The sequence below is a fragment of the Oryctolagus cuniculus genome, chromosome 12 (genome assembly GCF_051225735.1).
Source record: "Oryctolagus cuniculus isolate XC-2025 breed Fujian yellow rabbit chromosome 12, ASM5122573v1, whole genome shotgun sequence".
In the NCBI taxonomy this organism is placed as follows: Eukaryota; Metazoa; Chordata; class Mammalia; order Lagomorpha; family Leporidae; genus Oryctolagus; species Oryctolagus cuniculus.
This window is the reverse complement of record NC_142878.1, coordinates 51,779,929-51,800,702: the sequence shown is the minus strand read 5'-3', so window position 1 is coordinate 51,800,702 and position 20,774 is coordinate 51,779,929. Positions and strand designations below refer to the sequence as shown.

Here is a 20,774-nt window from a genome sequence, read left to right as displayed (position 1 = left end):
GTCCCGGCCCCGCCCCTCTCTCTGGACGCATCTCTGGGCCCCATCATCACCCGGCGCCGGGCCCTCCTTCCTGCCACCCCCCTTTCTCCTCCCTCCTTCCTTCCCTCCCTTCCTCCCTCTCTCCCTCCCTCCCAGCTCCTGCACCAGGAAACGGCCCGGATCCCGGCCGCGGCCTGACCCGTGAGATCCCCAACCTGGCAGGCAGGCGGGCGGGGTTGGAGACAGGCTGAGGGTGGGGGTAAGGGAGGAGCTGGGCCTTTGGGCTGCCCTCGGGGGAGCCAGGACTGGAGCTGGTGTCGGCAGGAAGCCCTTGGCCCTGGGTTTCCCGGAGGACAGTCATTAAACATGGACTCGGCCACACAGCTGGCGAGCTGGAGGCCGGGGCCCAGTCCCAGGAGCTGCAGCACCTGCCCTTCCCAGGCCAGACCGCGGTCCCTGGCCTTCCCTGCCGGCTTCTGATCTCCCCCTCCCCTTTCCAGGGCGCCACGCTGGCCGGGAGGATGAAAGGCCCCAGCTGGGGGCTCCTTGCCACCGGTGCTGGGTCCTAAGCGCTGCCATCCAGGCTGGGTGAGTTTCCCTTTCCGTGCCCTGTCCCGGGCAGCCCTTTGCCTCTCCTGCCTTCCTCTTCAGCCCCTGCCTCCTCCCCATCTTCTGCCTCTGCCAACATCCTCACATCTTGCTTCTGGGGAGGTCCTGAGCCCCTTACCCTAGCCAGGAAGGTTTGTACTGGCGGGCCGTGTGTGTGTTGGGGGGTGATGTTGCGGGGGTGACATAGAACTGGTGTTGTCTTATGAAAAGAATCTAAAGTATTTTTGAAGTCGGATAGACTTGCTTTATGTATAATTTGGCCCTTATGAATGTACTGGCCAGCAGTCCCTGGAGCCCTGGCCCAGCACCATGACTTAATGCCCCTTGCTCTCATCTCTCCCTACCCGCCCCCCCACAGTGGTCTCTGAACATTTGCTTCGTCCCCGTCCTGGGCTCACTGAGTTGGCCAGGCCCGAGATGTCCCTCTGAGCCTCTGTCTACATATTCCCGATATTCATGCCGGTCTTTCATCCTTGCCTCTTACAGCCGCCCGGATGGCGACCCCAGCCTCAGCCCCAGACACACGGGCTCTGGTGGCCGACTTTGTAGGCTACAAGCTGAGGCAGAAGGGTTATGTCTGTGGGGCTGGCCCTGGAGAGGGCCCGGCAGCTAACCCGCTGCACCAAGCCATGCGGGCAGCCGGAGATGAGTTCGAGACCCGCTTCCGGCAAAACTTCTCCGACCTGGCCGCTCAGTTGCATGTGACCCCAGGCTCAGCACAGCAGAGCTTCACCCAGGTCTGCGATGAACTTTTCCAAAGGGGTCCCAACTGGGGCCGCGTGGTGGCCTTCTTTGCCTTTGGGGCCGCACTGTGTGCTGAGAGCGTCAACAAGGAGATGGAGCCCCTGGTGGGACAAGTGCAGGAGTGGATGGTGACCTACCTGGAGACGCAGCTGGCCGGCTGGATCCACAGCACCGGGGGCTGGGTAAGGAGCTTCTCCATTGCTATTGTACACACTCCTTGGCAAAGCTGTTCTCCCGGGGGGCAGATGGGGGCTCCCACTGGAGGCTGGGGCAGCTGGGCCGGGAAGGAGGCATGGGGGCTGAGTCTCCACGCGTGGGTGGGATCAGACCGAGAGACGCCCTCACGGTGGACATTACGCTTCTATACTCCAGGGCTGCTGTGCAGTAATCACTGGGCGGGGGTGGCTCTGGGTCCCCAGCAGAGAACGGAACGTACAGTACCCAAGGAGTGCCTGCAGGGAGGAGGTGTCAGGACCCGAATCCACGTCGTGTGGGAGGCGGGGAGGGTCCGGGACGGACAGTCAGGCAAGCTTTGGCACAGGATGCCAGGTCCAAGCAGAATTTTTCACCAAGGAAAAGATGGGGTTTGCTTGAGGCAGCGAAGGCGAATGAGCCGGGCGCTCTGGGCTGGGCTGGAGTGGGGGTGGGGGTGGGGTGCTCTTGGGTGGATCAGAGAGGCTTGCAGTCGGCAGAGCTTTGGCCGGAGAGGAGCTGGGTGTGGGGGAGTGCTCCCAGTGGATGGAACTGGAACCCTTCCTCTCTTTTTCTCTCTATTCTTTCCTCTCCTGACACCCCTTTCTCCTTCTTTCTCTTCTACTTCCCTTCTCTCCCACAGGCGGAGTTCACAGCTCTGTACGGGGATCGGGCCCTGGAGGAGGCGCGGCGTCTGCGGGAGGGGACCTGGGCGTCAGTGAGGACAGTGCTGACGGGGGCCGTGGCACTGGGGGCCCTGGTAACTGTAGGGGCCTTTTTTGCTAGCAAATGAGAATGTCCGGGGCCAGGTGGGGCCAGGTGTGGCTGGGGGCCAAGAGAGCAGGAACAGGACCGAGAAACACCCTTGGAGGAAGTGGGGTGAATGGATCGACGTGGGATGGGCAGGGGCAGGATGGTGCGTGAGGGAGCTGAGGAGGCTGGGCAGATGGAAGCGTGGGCTGGAGACAGTGGGGAAGGTTTGGGGATGGTCGTGGGCCAGGAGATGGAGTGATTCCAGGGTAGGGGAGCTGGGAGGGATTATACTGGAGGTGTGCACACAGGCAGCTACCTGGAGCTTGGCTTGCAGCCCTGAGCAAAGTAGACTCGTCTAAGGAGTTGTGTCTCCATTGGATGAGTGGCATTTGGGGAACATAGCAGGCACATCCCTTTGGAATGGAAGCTTCGGGTTCTCAGGTGTCCGGTAGAGGTGGCTGGGATCCCGGGCTGCTTGGACATGTGTGTGCATGTGCACGTGTGCGCATGTGCACGCTGGGCTTGCTTGTGTCCTCTGATGGTGGTGGGATTCTTCAAGAAGAAAACATTCCCTCTTGCAAGAAAGGGGCAGGCGGAGGGGAAGCAATTCTCAGTCCCTCCTCTGGTCCTCCTTTCCGCCCTCCTCTTGTTCTGATGTCTCAAGGCCAAGGGAGAAGAAACACTGTATCCAGAGGGAAGGCTCTGACTGGTCTCTGCAGAAAGTCCTTGGCCGGGCTGGGCAGGAGAGAGCAGCTCTGCAGCCGACCTTGTTCTTTCATCATCCCCCTTGGTTGTGCATCGCACTGGGCTCTGAGCAAAGGGCAGGGCTGTGGAGCCTGGGGGAGGGGAGGGTTTCAGTAGCTGGACCTGCCTGCTACTGTCCCCTCTCTCTGGGGCACAGTAGTGCCTGTAGTGGTCTCTGTCTCTGGGACCCCGAACCCAAATTTCAACTCCAAATTGGGGCTCTGATTTTTCTTTCTGAGGATTTGGACAGAAATGCTGATCTGGAATACAGTCTGGGTCCCATGCTGTGTCTCACCAGGACTGCTGACGCCTCAAGGGGGCCATTCCAGCTCTGAACCCCGTGGGTAGGAGGGTGACAGGGACTCGGTGACTGGCCTCGTCTGTGTGGTGGGCTCTGTGGCTGCTGCTTGAGCAGGGCCAGGTGTGTGGGTTCTAGGGCAGCCACCAGGACCGAGAAGCGTTTGTTTTCCTGGAAGCCAGGCTATTTGCATGGGTGTTCCTTGTCTGAAGCTCAGATCTGAGGATGCTCACTTCAGAAGTCCCAGTCCTCGGGAACAGATTCAGATTATAGGGGTTTTGTTTGTTTGTTTTTGTTTTTGTTTTTTATTTTTTTATTTTTGGCTTTTTGAGAAAGGAACTATTCACTCCAGCTGCATGCCCTGAGCCAGACCTCACTGCTGCACTTTCGGTGGTGCTAGAATCGCTGCTCTCCAATGCTGGCTTCAGACACAGTGTATCAGAGCCCTGCCCGTGACCCTGAGCTCTGAGGGGCTTAGCTAGACCACGGTTGACTCATCTTGGAGAGTCTCACTTGGTCCCAGAATGTGGCGACAGAGTTGTACCCGCTAGAATGTGGGACCAAATCGGCCTCAGGTGTTTACTCCAGACTTTTGATTCTGAGGGCTGCACTTTCAATGGTGTTTCTAGGGGAGGTGGTCGACTGCACGTGCCACTTGATCTGTTGTGAGTCTGCTGGTCCCAGAAGCTCAGAGCTGGTCTGTGGCGAGCAGGTGGGGTGGGGTGGGGGTGGGGTCTCTGACTTGCTCAGGACAGACTAGGCCAGTGGTTTTCAAACTGCTTGGCAGAGTCTTGAAGTGTCCTAGGGGTTGCCTCAGGAGTCCATGAGGAGAGCAAGGAGGTGGGGGGGGGGGGGCTGAGCAGGCTGTGCAATTTGCCCTCAAACAGAACAGCTCCCCTTGTAGCTGTCTTACGTATCGGGGTTCAGGGTAAGATTTTATTTGCATTAAGGGGTTTGCTGCTGAAAGAAAAGAAGAAAGTTGGAAAACCACTGGCTAGATCGTGGGTTCCAAATCAGAGTCTGTGCTCCCCCAGGTTTGGGGCAGACCCTCCTGCCCCACTGCAGGACGCCTAGCCCCTTCGCATCGCTGGGGACCTTGTAGCAAGCAGCAGCAGCAGGGACCACAGTCAGGTTACCCAAAATGTCCTGCTCCGAGGCCCTCATGTGCGGGTGGATGGAGTGGCCGAGGGCTCGGTCTGGATTCCCAGAAGCAGGGGCCGAGCGGGGCCACAGCGGGCAGTTTTGACCCGTCCTGCCCGTCCTAGCGTGAGGGCAATGGGAACCCCAGAGACTTCTGTCAGGGAAAACCAGGGACTCGTCTAGAGCCATATCGTTGCTTGGGATTCGCTCTTGGCCAAGAAGGCTGAGTATGGCTCCCCATTTTTAAATCCATTTCTTTTTTTTTTTTAATAAGGGAAATCAATGTAATTGCCATTTTTTCAAAGATGAAAAAGATAAAGAGGGTTTTTCTTGCTCTCCAGAGCCTGGAGGGACAAATAGGGATTTTGCGTAGGCCAGGGAAGGAACGCGAGCAGGGCGCTGGGTGCTGCGATGACTGATCCCACTCTCCACTTACTCTAGGGCACACACACACTATTTTACTTTTTTAAATCATCAGACGGCAGGAGAACAGATTTGGTTAGTTTAGAAGAAGAGAAAAAGCTCTATAAATATAAAGATATATTCCTGTATTTTTATTTAATAATTTATAAATACCAAGTTCATTTGACTTTTATTTTTGTGTAATATGTAATGATCGTATTAAAAAAATAAATAAATAAAGCCCAGAAGTTTAATGAGAAAAGGACTGAACAGGGTTTGTGACTTCTAACGACACAGCCTGGGGCCTGAACATTCCTGAATCCAGTCATCTCCTCCTGACCCTGGAAGGGCAAGAACTAAAGTAACTGGGCATTGGGAAAGTGTTGAGAAAATTTAAAGAAAAAAAAAAAGCAACAAATCAGAGTTGAGCCCCCATCCTCCTCACCCCACCCCTACCCTGGCCAAATGCCCAGACAAGAGCTCTGTCTGTCCCAACCCAAGCATGCTTCGGGGGTGGGGGCTGTGTAGATGGTGCTTCGGGCCTGCCACAAGAACAAAGTAAAACAAAGAAAGCCTACCCAGAATCTTTGTGTGATAACAATCAAGTCCCCAGTTGTGGTTCAACCTCAGACATGTGTGTGGGAATGGCCAGTTTTCCCTGATCTCATGATGCCTACTCCAGACTTCAAAAATGGAGTCCCTGCTGCCTTTCCTGGTTGCCTAAGAAATGGCTCCAGCCATTTTGATGCAAACTGCTAAATCGGATGGAATCTCCAAGAACATTCCATCCGTCCCTGTAACTCTAAGGACCATATACAAATCATGTCTGACAGGAATAGTGATCCTAATTTTAAATTTCAAGTGGGAACGGCTAGTCTTTCTACAATGTAGTACAATAAATCAGTATATTTGGGTTTATGTGTTACATTGTGAGAAATATAGTTGCCTTTCTATTCCTCCCTGTAGAAAAATCTACAGAGGAAGATGTATTTCTTTTTAAAAGATTTATTTATTTATTTGAGAGGGAGAGTTACAGAGGGAGAGACAGAGAAAGAGAGAAATCTTCCATCCGCTGGTTCACTCCCCAAATGGCCACAACGGCCGGAGCTGCACCAATTTGAAGCCAGGAGCCAGGAGATTCTTCCGGGTCTCCCATGTGGGTGCAGGGGCCCAAGGACTGGGCCATCTTACACCGCTTTCCCAGACCACAGCAGAGAGCTGGATCGGAAGTGGAACAGCCGAGACTCGAACTGTTGCTCACATGGGATGCCAGTGCCGCAGGCGGACGCTCAGCCTATGGCACCACAGTGCCAGCCCCAGGAAGCCATGTTTCAGAGAGTGGTTTGCTGAACTTCTAGGGAAGGGGGATTAGAGGGCAGTAGTTAAGATCTTCAGGAATGATGAGCATTTATCTCCACCACAGTAAGGTTAATTTAATGATTGATTGCTTTTTGCTTATTTCCAACAAGCATTTGCATTACCTTACAGTACTACACAAAAAACAAAAACAGCAGCCAGTCGAGGGGAAATTGGATTGTTAATAGTTGATGACAGTAAAAGGAAAATTAGTGCACTCTAAAGCATTCTATGTGTAGGATCCCCAGATACTAAAGCAAGGCTATGGTTTCAGCTCTGAGCTTCTTGGCAGCAAAAGCAGAGGGGAGAACACTGTGCGAGTCACGCTGCTCTTGGGCTTTATAAGAGCCTGTCTGTTACTCACGAGGGGCGCAGAGCGTGGCAGCTTTGCTGAGACACCGAGTGGTGCGATGGGCGACCCCTCCGTAGCACCAGATAGCAAGGTGAGGCTGAGATCTGCACCGCCCTGGGATTGAGGGTCCTCACCTGTTCCTTGGGGTGCTTCACGTGTAGCTCAAGTATGCTGCCCTGAGCTCCTCTCTCTGCATGAACGCGGGACTGGTCTTTACCCTGTCTAAAGGGACGGGGGTTTTGTTTCCCGCAGACCATTCTGCACCAAGGCTGTTTCTCCAAATGACACTTTTGAGAAAGTTGGGCAACAGGTAGTTAGAACTGCTAGCAAATGGATGGATTGTAGGTATCCTGTATTTTTACTTAATAACAGTTCCTTTGAAAACTTGAAGGCTGCCTTAAATATGGACACAGGAAAGATTTTATTTTAATTTTTTAAAGATGTATTTATTTTACTTGAAAGTCAGAGTTACACACAGAGAGGAGAGGCAGAGAGAGAGTGGTCTTCTATCTGCTGGTTCACTCTCCAGTTGGCCACAACAGCCGCAGCTGTGCCAATCCAAAGCCAGGAGCAAAGAACTGCTTCCAGGTTTCCCACGTAGGTGCAGGGGCCCAAGGCCTTGGGCCATCTTCCACTGCTTTCCCAGGCCATAGCAGAGAGCTGGATTGGAAGTGGAGCAGCTGGGACACAAACCGGCGCCCATATGGGGATGCTGGCACTACAGGTGGTGGCTTTACCTCTGTGCCACAGCGCCAGCCCCTATTTTAATTTTTTTTTTTTTTTTTTTTTGGACAGGTAGAGTGGACAGTGAGAGAGAGAGACAGAGAGAAAGGTCTTCCTTTGCTGTTAGTTCACCCTCCAATGGCCGTCGCGGCCAGCACGCTGCGGCCGGCGCACCGCGCTGATCCAATGGCAGGAGCCAGGTGCTTCTCCTGGTCTCCCATGCGGGTGCAGGGCCCAAGTACTTGGGCCATCCTCCACTGCACTCCCTGGCCACAGCAGAGAGCTGGCCTGGAAGAGGGGCAACCAGGACAGAATCCGGCGCCCCGACCGGGACTAGAACCCGGTGTGCCAGCGCCGCAAGGCGGAGGATTAGCCTAGTGAGCCGCGGCGCTGGCTCTATTTTAATTTTTTAAAGATTTATTTATTGGGGCCAGCACTGTGGTGCAGCGGGTTAACACCCTGGCCTGAAGCACCGGCATCCCATATCCCTCTCTGCTATGGCCTGGGAAAGCAGTGGAAGATGGCCCAAGGCCTTGGGCCCCTGCACCCGCGTGGGAGACCTGGAGGAGGCTTCTGGCTCCTGGCTTCAGATCAGCAAAGCTCCGGCTGTTGTGGTCAATTGGGGAGTGAACCAGCGGATGGAAGGCCTCTCTCTCTCTGCCTCTCCTCTCTATGTGTAACTCTGACTTTCAAATAAATAAATAAATAAATCTTTTTTTTAAAAAAAGATTTTATTTATTTGAGAGGTAGAGCTGCAGAGAGAGAAGTCTTCCATCCACTGGTTCATTCTCCAAATGGCTGCAATTGCCAGTGCTGGGCCAGGCTGAAACCAAGAGCTTCTTCTGGGTCTCCCACGCAGGTGCAGCGGCCTGAGCACTTGGGCCATTATCCACTGCCTTCCCAGGCCATAGCAGAGAGCTGGATCAGAAGAGGAGCAGCCAGGACTTGATCCATATGAGATGCTGGCATCCTAGTTGGTGGCTTTACCCTCTGTGCTAAAGCCAGGAGCAGGAGCTCCATCCCAGTCTCTCATGTGAATGTCAGGGACCCAAATACTTGGGTCAGTATCTGCTGCCTCCCAAGCACCTTAGCAGGAAGCTGGATCAGAAGCAGGGGCAGAGGTGGGCTTGATCCCAGGCATTCCAATATGAGATGCAGCCACCCCGAGCAACAGCTTAACCTGCTGGGCCACAACATCCACCCATTCGGGTCACTTTTGAGTAAAACTGTGAAAAATAAAATAGGAAAAATATTGACACAAAGTGATATTTTTGTATTTTATTGAGTAAAAAAATAATTCAAGCCCATTTTGCTAAAATATATGTTTCTCTGTGCCTTTCTCTATATTTGCAATTCAAAATTTCAGGAATGCTGTATGCTCACGTATCATCAGGGATTATTTCCGGGTGGTAGATTTTAAGGGAGATTTGATTTTGTTCTTCTTTTGTCAATATCTTCTGATTTTTTTGGATCATGAATACATATTTCTGGTACAATTTGTTAAAACAAGTGTTTCAGGAATAAAGCTTTTAAAAAGTTACTCAAGAAGATTGGCAATGAAGCAACCCAGCTGAGCCTCCTTTGCATTTAAATGGCTACCCCACTGCCATGCCAGGGCAGACTGAGGGAGCTACAGTGGAAGATAATTGGGATCTGCTCCAAAACTGAGGTAAGTAAATAGAAAAGGCTCGAACAGAAATGTACTGCAAGCCGCCATGAAGCTTTCCATTTCCTAGTTAACTCCATTAAAAAAGCAAAAAGAACAGGGAAAACTAATCCTATATTATTTTTAATTGTGTTGAGAGACAGAAACAGAAAGAGAAAGCTCATATGCTGTTCACGCCCCAAATGCCTGCAGTGGCTGGGGTTAGGCCTGGCAAACTCCATCTAGATCTCACACATCAGTGGCAGGAACCCAACGGCCTGAGCCATCGCAGCTGCCTCCCAGGCTCTGCAGTGGCGGGAAGCTGGGGTCAGGGGCCAGGAATTGAACCTGGACACTTGATGTGGGCCACAGGTGAAACTATTCTTAATCACTAAACCCCCATTCCAAAATTAATGTTAATAATATTTACTTAGTCCATTATATAAAAAACTCTATTTCAAAATTTAATTAATATTAAACAGTTACTAATATGTTATTTCACATTCTCTTTCTCCTTCTGAGTCTTCAAAATTTGATGTGTATTTTATACTTCCAGCATGTCTCAGACTGGACTGGTCACATTTCCAGTGCTCAACAGCCATTTATAACCAATGACTACCATGTTACATGGTGTAGGTCTAGATCAGAGAATTATTGCAGTCTATAAACATTGCAAAGCAGGAGTTATAAAGAACCCAACTATGTCTGTTGTCTACTGAGAAAATGTCCCTCTGGACAGAACTGGAGGTGCCTCAGACATTTCTACTGCTTAATTTTCCTTTTCTCAACTTTGCATTTTGCCCACTTCTGGGGTGCAGTATCATAGGAGTTTCAGCTTTTCTCAAACTCCATGGTTCTCTATTTATACTTGTAATGGTGAAGCTCAGACAATCCCACACTAATTTGTTTCTCAGGTGCCATTGTTGTGCACTGGGGTTGGTAATAAGTCACTGCTTGGCACACCCACATCACATATGGGAGTAACAGTTGGAGTCCTGGCTGCTCTGCTGGTGATCCAGCTTCCTGCTGATGCACCCTGGGAGGCAACAGATGATGGCTCAGTACTTGGGTCCCTGCCAGCCGCTTGAGAGACCTGGATATAGTTCTAGGCTCCTAGCTTTGGCCTCACTAGGGCCTGGCTCAGACCTCACTGCTTGTGGGCATTTGGGAAATGGATCAGCTGCTGGAAGTGCTCTCTGTCGCCCTGCCTTTCAAGTGGACAAAGAAATGATTTAAAAAGTTTGTTCTCAGAGGAGAAATCTTCTCTTTTGTATTGTCTACAAAATAGGCAAGATATTAAATAAGACCATTCAAGGGCCGGCTCTGTGGTATATTGGGTAAAGCCGCCACCTGCAGTACTGGGAGCCCATATGGGCACCGGTTCAAATCCTGGATGCTCCAGTTCTGATCCAGCTCTCTGCTATGGCCTGGGAAACAGTAGAAGATGGCTCAAGTCCTTGGGCCCCTGCACCTGCGTGGGAGGCCTGGAAGAAGCTCCAGGCTCCTGGCTTTGGATCAGCTCAGCTCTGGCTGTTCTGGCCAACTGGGGAGTGAATCAGCAGATGGAAGACCTCTCTCTGCCTCTGCCTTGCCTCTGTAACTTTGCCTTTCAAGTAAATAAATAAATAAATCTTAAAAAAAAAAAAAACCATTCAGTTAGTGTTTATGGAGTGATAAGTTAAGAGAATACAAATATAATTAAGATGATATCCCTGCCTTTTACCATGTAGTAGGATCTGACTTTATTTATTTTTTTTTAACTTTTATTTAGTAAATATAAATTTCCAAAGTACAGTTTATGGATTACAATGGCTTTTTCCCCCCCATAACTTCCCTCCCACCCACAACCCTCCCATCTCCCGCTCCCTCTCCCCTTCCATTCACATCAAGATTCATTTTCAATTATGTTTATATACAGAAAGGCTCTGACTTTATAAAACACCATTCAAACATCCTTTTAAGCATGTTTGCTTCTTTGATAAAAGTAATCATGACTGCTAAGTTCAAACTGAAAGTTTGAAAACTGGAATGATTTTTTAACATAAGTGTAGAAAAGAAAACCATAACCCTACTACACAGAAAGAACTCCTGTTAACAGCTTGGCATATTTCTTTCCAGTGTTTTATGTATGCTTTTATTTTATGGTCATATTGTATATAGAATTTTGTATGCCACCAATTATGCTTACCATTATATTGCAAGCATTTTTTGTCTTTAAAACATTTTGAAAGCGTAACTGCATAAAATTTCACATGTATAATAATTTGAAAGCCCACTTGTACATTTAAGTTGTTTATTTTTTTCACTTTAAAAAACATCTTTAACAAAAATGTTTATTCACTTTTTATTTTTTAAGTTTTTTTTAAAGATTTATTTATTTGAAAGAGTTACACAGAGAGAGGAGAGGCAAAGAGAGAGAGAGAGAGAGAGAGAGAAAGAGAGGTCTTCCATCTGATAGTTCACTCCCCAATTGGCTGCGATGGCTGGAGCTGTGCTGATCAGAAGCCAGGAGCCAGGAGCCTCCTCTGGTCTCCCACGAGGGAGCAGGGGTCCAAAGACTTGGGCCATCTACTACTGGTTTCCCAGGCATAGCAGAGAACTGGATCAGAAGTGGAGCAGCCGGGTCTCAAACCGGCGCCCATATGGGATGCCAGCGCTTCAGGCCAGGGCATTAACCCACTGCACCACAACGCCAGCCCATATTCACTTTTTAGATTACTATTTTATTTTATTGGTTGTTTATTTGAAAGGCAGAGCAACAGACAGAGACAGAGTAAGGGAAATCTTCCATCTGCTGGTTTCTCTGCAAATGGATGCAAACAGCCAGAGCTGGGACAGACTGAAGCCAGAAGCCAGAACCTCGATCCAGGTCTCCCAAATGGATGGCAGGGGCCCAGGGCCATCTTCTACTGTCTTCCCAGGCACATTAGCAGAAAGTTGGGTTGGAGACAGAGTAGCCAGTCCTTTACTTTTTTTTTTTTAAGATTTATTTTTTATTTGAAAGAGTTACACAAAGAGAGAAGTAGAGGTAAAGGGGTCTTCCATCTACTGGTTCACTTCCCAGATGACCGCAATAGCTGGAGCAGTGTGGATCTGAAGCCAGGAGCCAAAAGCTTCTTCTGGGTCTTTACGGGGTGCAGGGGCACAAAGACTTGGGCCATCTTCTACTGCTTTCCCAGGCCATAGCAGAGAGCTGGATGGGAAGTGGGGCAGCCAAGACTCGAACCAGCGCCCCAGGAGGCAGCTTCACCCGCTACAACACAGCGCTGGCCCCTCCCCTTACTTATTTAGAATAGATTATTTAGAAGGGATTATAACAAATAGGATTATTGGGTTAAGAATCCCAACATTTTAAATGCTTTTGGCACATATTACCAAAAAATAAAATAGATTGCATTGTTTTATTTTTTTTGTCTCCCCATGCTCCAGTTGTTCTTTTTAAAAATCAGATGTGCATACTTGTAGTAATACTTTGTATATAATTTTACATTCTATTTCTTTGGCCTGACAAGTTATTTTTGTATGTTTATCACACACTATAAACCTTTCAATAGGTTATGATCTTTGCATATAGGACACTTAAACTTTTGTCTCTTGTTGGAATTTAGTCTTATTCCAGTAGTCAGTGTCATACATACATAATTTGTGTAATTTTGGTGTGTTAAAGCAGACCTTAATTTTGATCTAACTTTGACAACTGCCCTTGAATTCCCTGCATACTTCTAGTTAGCTCAATGACTTGGGCAAATTATTTTACTTCTTTAAACCCTTTTCTTCTTCCCTCAAAAAGGTTATGGTTGTAAATATTTACTTGATCATGTTTTATGAGATTCAGTGAGATATAATGAACAGTGCCTGTTAGAAAATCAAGTGCTCAACAAAAGTCAGATTCAAAGACATTTTTTAAAATCACATTTCCTTTAGCTGCCTTGATGAAATTAGCTACAAAGGAAACACTCAAATATGGTTAAGTTAGGATCCATATAGAAGACCTTTCTTCCAGGGATCTGACTCATTTATTTTATTTTTTAAAAGATTTACTTATTTGAAAGACAGAGTTCCAGGGAGAGAGGGAGAGACAGAGAATCATCTTCTATCCGCTGGTTCACACTTCAAATGGCCACAACAGCCAGGACCGGGCTGGGCTGAAACCAGGAACCAGGAACTCCACCTGGGTCTCCCATGTGAGTGCAGGGGCCCAAGCACTTAGGCCATCCTCTGCTGCTTTCCCAGGCACATTAATAGGGAGCTGGATTGGTAGTGGAGCAGCCAGGACTTGAACTGGCACATACATAAGATGTTGGCATTGCAGGAGGCACTTTAATCTGCTATACCAGTCCTAGATCTGAATTATTTAGAGCTTGCTTTCAATACTCAACTTTAGTTCTCCCAGATCACTGAAGCTGAAATGGATTATGAATTTGCTGAAAAAAATTTTCAACTATGACTCTGCTCCAGCTTCCCCGGTATCTGAGGTAAGGAATTGCAAGATAAAGTGGGAGTGATGGGAAGACTTGGGTATAATGAGGCACCTTTGACTGGTTTGTCAATAGGATCTCTTTTTTAAATCTCCTTGCCTTAACTGTGCTTGTTTTACTTATTGGTTGGGCTCCTGTGAATCTGGCTCTCAAACCTAGTTTGGTGTGTCTACAAAAATGTTCTCTTGCAAGTTTAGCACTGCCATTCCTTTCTTAATAAATGTGTAGGGTCGCCGCTAACACGTGTCAGTCGTGTCTTCCAGGACCAAGTCTCATTTATGTTACGGGGGCAGCGGTTGCGGTGGAAACCTGGAAGAGAGGGGACTCCTTTAGGGTCTGAAGGAGAGCTAGAGGGTGGAAAGTGCTGAAGATGGTGATAACAGGATATCCAATCAATGCATCTATCAGTCAACAAACACACCATGTGACACTATGTGCTAAGCATACACGGTGGAGGTGTGAAGATAAATAAGATCCAGTGACTCATCAGCAGGCGTTCACATCATAGTTAGGTCCTGGGCCGCCTTAGGCCATGCTAAAGAGTTTTTGAGACTATCTGGCCAACACACGCAGATCACTGTGCTGGCAGTACAGACAACAGAGGAGTCTCACATCATAGTTAGAACAGAAAGCCGTAGGCTCACAGTGAGGAAGGCCTGCTTGTCTTGACAGGGAAAGGAAAGCTTGGCGGTGTGGTTGAAGAGGGACTGCAGGTACGCAGGCAAGCTAGATGCAGGCACACGCACTGGAATGAGGAAAGTGGAGACAACATTCACAAAGGAGTCAAGTCCTGGGCCGCCTTAGGCCAGGCTGAAGAGTTTTTGAGACTATCCGGCCAACACACCCAGACCACTGTGCGGGTGGTGCAGATAACAGAGGAGTGACCCTGGAAGCCAATAGAGCCTGTAGGCAACGGGGCTAACAGTTGAGGCAAGGGAAGAAACGGGTCAAGCAAGAACTACTCGTGACTGGTAGCTGTGGAGTGAAAATTCTTCCCTAATTTCTGGTTTAGGGCATCTGGTGGAGAGTGGTGCTAATACTATGGATGACAAAAGTCAGCTCCCTCGTGGAGCGCTCTACTCAGAACCTCCGTTTCCGCAGCAACATCCTTCCTGGCGTTTTTCTGGTCAGGAGACCAGTTTCCAGAAATCGCCGCCGTTTCAGCCCCCAGCTTTCCATCAGCTCATCAGCTGGGCAGCAGTATCAAGATGGCGGCCCCCTAAGGACAGATTAGTCATGTGACCCCGGGTTTCCTTAGCTTTAAGCCCATCAATACGTTTCAGGGCAAGGTTCATCTGTCACGGAACGGGCGTCTGCCCTTCGAATCTCGCGAGTCAATCGGTATCTGAGACTGGGCCAATGCAGTAAGGCGATTAAAAGATTGGTCCTTTCAAGTCGCCTAGCCAGGGGCCAATCACAGAGCGTCCTATACTTCGTGGGCCCGCCCGTAGGCGGGGGAGAAGCAGGAATGTCGTCACAGCTTGATGGTATTGTTACCTAAGGACTCCAGAGGAGGTGGGACGTGTGTTGATTGACGGACATTTCTCCTACCAGGATTTGAAGATTTGGCGCAGGGCCCCGCCTTGGAGGTGGGGTCTTATTTGATTGTCAAGTAATCTTCCCCAATGGAGTCCTAGCTCGTGGTGACGGGCAGGATGCTTGACTAATGAACCCTCGGCGTGGCCGGCGCAGTTCTCCAATCGCCGGGCGGCGGGCCCCAGTCTGAGCGGCGATGGCGGCGGCGGCGGCGGCGGCAGCAGCAGCGGGGGCTGCGGGCGGTCGGGGCTCCGGGCCGGGGCGGCGGCGCCATCTTGTGCCCGGGGCCGGTGGGGAGGCCGGGGAGGGGGCCCCGGGGGGCGCAGGGGACTACGGGAACGGCCTGGAGTCTGAGGAACTGGAGCCTGGGGAGCTGCTGCCAGAGCCCGAGCCCGAAGAGGAGCCGCCCCGGCCCCGCGCACCCCCGGGAACTCCGGGCCCTGGGCCTGGCTCGGGAGCCCCCGGCAACCAGGAGGAGGAGGAGGAGCCGGGACTGGTCGAGGGTGACCCGGGGGACAGCGCCATTGAGGACCCGGTGAGGGAAGGAGGGCGAGCGAGCAGGCCGGCGGGCCGGATCGCGGGAGGCCCAGAGCTCCGGCGAGCGGGAGGCAGGCGGGGGGTGGGGTTGGGCGGGGAATAACGTGGCTGGGGCTGGCCCGGGGACGGGTCCTCGGTCGTGTCAAAGGACCGGGCCGGGTCGATTCGGGCGTCATGGGTGCCTGGTGTTCCTAGAGAAGGTAGTTTGGTTTTCTTCGTCGTGATCCTCGCGTGAGGCAGAGGAAATGGCCGAGTACGGCTGAAGCCACGCGCCGAGCGAGCGCCGGGCACAGCCCCTGCGGTAATTCCCCTTAAGGTCTTCTGCATACCTTCCCCACTCGTTGTAGGAGCTGGAAGCGATCAAAGCCCGAGTCAGGGAGATGGAGGAGGAAGCTGAGAAGCTAAAAGAGCTGCAGAACGAGGTAGAGAAGCAGATGAATATGAGTCCACCTCCAGGCAATGGTGAGTCATCTGGCGAGTGCACGTGCAGCCTGGGGTCGCCGGGTTGGGGGGGTCGTGGGGAGCACGGAGAACGCGGCTTCAGAGGCGCGGGACCCTGAAGCTGCCTGGCTGAGCAGTTTCTAGGCAGGTGCTGCGGTCATAGTCCATTGTGTTCTCTTGACCTTTGGGAGACGAAACCTGTGTTTTGGTGGTGGTATTCTGTGCCTCCCTTTGTCCTCACTGTAAATGTGGTGTTCTTTGTTCTTAGTCTGCCCCTGTCTTTCTGGAGGTTTCCAGCTGGCATTTGACCTTCAGACCTACCTTTTCAGTTAGCCCCTCTCAGAAACTGCTCAGCTCAGGGGTCTTCCGCTTTTCAATGGAAAAGTCAAGTCTCTGCCCATTTGATTTGCTTGCTGTGCAAGGCGTTTCAACGGCAGCTGTTCACTAGGGACTTGGCTTGGTGGGGAGACTCCTATCCTGTTATCTAAGATTCTTAAGGTTGTATTAAATTCTTAATTTGTCAAATCTTTAATGCACACCTACTGTGTGGTAGATAATGAGAGCTGCAGGGAACCAAACAGACCGAAACCTTTGTCTTCACTGTTGGGCTTCTATTTAGTGGTGGTGCCCATGGTGGAAGTGTGTGTGTTAGACCAGTGAGGACGCACGGTTTAGACTTTCTCACTTTCTTCCTCACAGCTGGCCCAGTGATCATGTCTATTGAGGAGAGGATGGAGGCTGACGCCCGTTCCATCTATGTTGGCAATGTATGCGTTGGGGCTCTGGTTGGAGATGGGGCATAGTTCTTTCTTTGGGGAGTTATTTAATCTGGAAAGGCACATCTCTGGGATAAGTGGTGGTCTGGGGTGTGGGAGTAGATTGGGAAGGATGTAGAAGGTAATGGATGGAGCCTTCAGCAAAGGCCGTGGGGTTGGGAGGAAGAAGCATTAGTTTCTTACAGGACCAGATGTAATGTGCCTTGGTGTATATAGGTGACCGAGGTCAGTATGAGTGGGGTACCTGTGGAGACAGGAGTTTGCCCAGTACCTGTGAAATGTGCCCCCTTCCCTCAGGTGGACTATGGTGCAACCGCAGAAGAGCTCGAAGCTCACTTTCATGGCTGTGGTTCAGTCAACCGTGTGACGATACTCTGTGACAAGTTCAGTGGCCATCCCAAAGGGTAAGTAGGGGGAGGAGGAGGTTGTCATAGTTTAGAAGCCAATTAGGGGTCAGTGTTGTAGTGCTTTAGGTTAAGCGGCAGCTTGTGACGCCACCAGCATCCCATATTGAAGTGTCCATTCCAATCCTGGCTGCTCCACTTCCGATCCAGCTTCCTGCTAAGGTGCCTAGGAAGACAATGGAAGATGGCCCAAGTGCTTGGGCTGCTGCCACCCATGTGGGAAACCCAAATGGGTTCAAGCTCCTGGCTTTGGCCTGACTCAGCCTTGGCTGTTGTGGTCATTTGGAGAGTGAACCAGCAGATGGAAGCGCTGTCTCGCTCTGCCTTTCAGATAAGTCTTTAGGTGGAGAAAAAGAGACCCTCTTAACAACAAGAAATTTTACTGCTCAATACAGAACACAATTTATTGTTTTTTGAAAATGTTCTGTGACTTTTAAAAAAAAAATACATTTATTTATTTGAAAGGCAGTGACAGGAAGACACACACATACACACACAGACTGGTCCATCTGCCATCTGCTGGTTCATTCCTCAGTGGCTGTAGTGGCTGGGGCGGGGTGAAGCCAAAGCTAGGATCAAGGAATTGCATCTGGGTTTCCCACATGTGTGGCAGGGACTAAAGTTCTTGAGCCATCATTTGCTGAGATGTTGTCAGGTGCATTAGTAGGGAGTTGGATTGGAAGTGGAGTAGCGAAGACTTGAACTAACATTCTGGTATGGGATGCTGGCATCCCAAGTGGTGTTTAACCTACTGGGCCACAATGCCTACCCCAGAACAGGTAGCCTTTGATTTGTGAGATAGGCGCAAGTGTTGGTGTGTCAGGGGTTTCCCGTAAATGCCTTCAGAGAGTAGACAGATGAAGGTGAAGGCCCGTGTGGGTGGGATCTCAAAAACTAGAGGAGGAGGGGCAGCTTTTCCTTGGTTACAGCCACATGTAAATCCAGACCTTATCTGGCCTATTTCCCAAGAGTAGCTGGGAACTTTTGATTAAAATATTCCATTTAAAAATTGACAGATAACTTAAATGTAAATACAGTGTACCCAAACAAAGCATGTCTGAAGGGTGGGTTTGACCTAGGAGCTGTTTGCAACCTATAGAAGAAAATAAAGTGACATCACTTTTTTCAGGTTTGCGTATATAGAGTTCTCAGACAAAGAGTCAGTGAGAACTTCCCTGGCCTTAGATGAGTCCCTATTTAGAGGAAGACAAATCAAGGTAAGCCCCATGCTCTTGCTATTGTCATTCTGTGTAAACTCGCCACGTAGATTCTGAGGCTTTCTGTTGCATATCCCTTACTCTCAGGTGATTCCAAAACGAACCAACAGACCAGGCATCAGCACAACAGACCGGGGTTTCCCACGTGCCCGCTACCGTGCCAGGACCACCAACTACAACAGTTCCCGCTCTAGATTCTACAGTGGTTTTAACAGCAGGCCCCGGGGTCGCATCTACAGGTCAGGATAGATGGGCTGCTCCTCTCCCCCGCCTCCCATGAGCCCTGTATGCTTCCTTCTCTCCTGATCTGAGGAGCCTCCCTCCCATCCCCTGCCCTTGGTCTCCAGAGACTTGGTCTCCTGCCTGTGCAGGGTGAGGAAGGTAGTTGCAGGCCAGGCCAGGAGGCCAATCTTGTCATCTTTTTCTGGAGTGGGAGTGACAAGGGCTAGATCTCTCCACCTGTTCTGAGAGATGCTACCTCTCCCAGCCCTTTTTTTCTCCTGAGTTGGTGGCAGTGAAATGTTTGCACAGAAAGTCAAGAGGAACAGGGCCTCAGGGCAGTGAGAGCCCTGTGAGGAGATTGCTACTTTTCCCACAATTAGGGGCGGGATTGAAGCTTGGACCTCCCTTGGAAGAATATCAGAGGCTCTTGATCCTCCCTGATGGCCATGGAGGATTTTGGGATATTTACTCTAATTGAGCCACTCCGAAGTTTTAACTTTCTCTCGGGGCCTGGCGTGGTGCCCATGTTGCTTTGCTTTACTTTCTGTCTCATAATGTTTAAATAGGCAGGTAAGGCACATGATATAACCTTGGCTTTTCATAAGATCTACCTATTATCTGCTCCTAGGAGTTTGGGAGGATCTGTTGGTGAGGGCCTAGGGTTAAGAGCTGTTGGAGAGCTGGAACCTGGATAAACAGCAGGTCCTTTTCCTATCCTAGCTTCTGTATCTCAGGTGCACTTCTGCATTGCCACTGTTGGCAGAGAACTCTGAATCCCCTGCCCCTCCCCCCTCACTAGGTGGAACTGTCTCTGTTATATGGGGTCAGTTGTAGGACACTGGAAGCTGCTTTTCCCCCTTCCCTTCACAATAACTGGGGCACGGGCCTGTGGGGAGGGACTTGCACTGAGCTGTCTAGTGGTCATGTTAACACCTAACTCTCCTTCTTTCTTCCAGGGGCCGGGCTAGAGCGACATCATGGTATTCCCCTTACTAAAAAAAGTGTGTATTAGGAGGAGAGAGAGGAAAAAAAGAGGAAAGAAGGAAAAAAAAAAGAATTAAAAAAAAAAAAGAAAAACAGAAGATGACCTTGATGGAAAAAAAAATATTTTTTAAAAAAAAAGATATACTGTGGAAGGGGGGAGAATCCTATAACTAACTGCTGAGGAGGGCCTGCTTTGGGGAGTAGGGGAAGGCCCAGGGAGTGGGGCAGGGGCTGCTCATTCACTCTGGGGATTCGCCATGGACACGTCTCAACTGCGCAAGCTGCTCCCCGTGTTTCCCTGCCCCACTCCACCCCCTTGGGGGCTGCTCAAGGGTAGGTGGGCAAGGGTGGTGGGAGGGTCTTTTTACCCAGGGCTCTGGAAGGACACCAAACTGTTCCGCTTGTGACCTTCCCTCCATCTCCTCCTGCCTCTCACAGTCCCCTCCTGCCTGCTCCTGTCCTGCCAGATCTGCCGCCCACCCCACCCTTCTTTTTCCGGCTCCCTGCCCCTGCAGATTGCCTGGTGATCTATTTTGTTTCCTTTTGTGTTTCTTTTTCTGTTTTGAGTGTCTTTCTTTGCAGGTTTCTGTAGCCGGAAGATCTCCGTTCCGCTCCCAGCGGCTCCAGTGTAAATTCCCCTCTCCCCTGGGGAAATGCACTACCTTGTTTTGGGGGGGTTTGGGGTGTTTTTTTGTTTTTCTGTTTTTTTGTTTTGTTTTGTTTTGTTTTTCCTTTGCCTTTTTTTCCCTTTTATTTGGAGGGAATGGGAGGAAGTGGGAACAGGGAGGTGGGAGGTGGATTTTTGTTTATTTTTTTAGCTCATTTCCAGGGGGTGGGAATTTTTTTTTAATATGTGTCATGAATAAAGTTGTTTTTGAAAATAAAAAATTGTTTGGCATTTTAGGTGTAAAGATTATTTATCTTCCTATCGGCTTAGATTGCAGATGGCTGTGAATTGTACTTTGTGGAGGTACTGGTGTTAGGGAGGGTAAGTTCCCACTTGTAAAAATTCAGGAGTAGGAGTTCAGTTACAGCATACAAGAACATTATGTGTGTAGTTGAGGAGGATGGGTTTTCTGCATAGTAAATAATAGCCTGATTAGAATAAACTCATGGTGCTTCTGTTTGTGCTCCTGATAAAATTTATGGACAAGTAAACTATGTAATCTATAGTCAGCAACTGTAGATTGATAGACTAGGATCTGGGTAACCTTTCTGGCATAACTAAATGTGCTCAAGAAA

The 20,774-nt window shown here is 50.0% G+C and overlaps 1 protein-coding gene across 5 annotated transcripts; it reads left to right on the top strand.

Annotated features, from left to right (window-relative positions):
- The first annotated feature begins 41 nt into the window (after positions 1-41).
- LOC100345355 (polyadenylate-binding protein 2) lies at positions 42-20,420 on the top strand. 5 transcript variants are annotated; one of them, XM_089309875.1, is made up of 10 exons: positions 42-180; positions 480-567; positions 1,075-1,514; positions 2,168-2,284; positions 15,836-15,950; positions 16,629-16,696; positions 17,003-17,109; positions 18,239-18,326; positions 18,414-18,565; positions 19,505-20,420. In XM_089309875.1, exons 3-10 carry the CDS (start codon positions 1,083-1,085, stop codon positions 19,542-19,544), a joined length of 1,119 nt encoding a protein of 372 aa, XP_089166001.1. In that variant the 5' UTR covers positions 42-180; positions 480-567; positions 1,075-1,082; the 3' UTR covers positions 19,545-20,420. The 5 variants fall into 5 exon arrangements, with proteins under 5 accessions (XP_089166001.1, XP_051678622.1, XP_069909975.1 ...); XM_070053874.2 differs by lacking the exons at positions 42-180; positions 480-567; positions 1,075-1,514; positions 2,168-2,284 and adding an exon at positions 14,887-15,004; XM_008269611.4 differs by lacking the exons at positions 42-180; positions 480-567; positions 1,075-1,514; positions 2,168-2,284 and adding an exon at positions 15,128-15,486.
- Positions 20,421-20,774: the final 354 nt, after the last annotated feature.

Bases quoted from the DNA above. Each gene is read 5' to 3' on its own strand.
- LOC100345355 (XM_089309875.1), top strand. From the start codon at position 1,083: ATGGCGACCCCAGCCTCAGCCCCAGACACACGGGCTCTGGTGGCCGAC. The intron at 15,951-16,628 runs GTGAGTCATCTG...TCTTCCTCACAG, and splicing joins GAGTCCACCTCCAGGCAATG to CTGGCCCAGTGATCATGTCT. The intron at 17,110-18,238 runs GTAAGTAGGGGG...CACTTTTTTCAG, and splicing joins TTCAGTGGCCATCCCAAAGG to GTTTGCGTATATAGAGTTCT.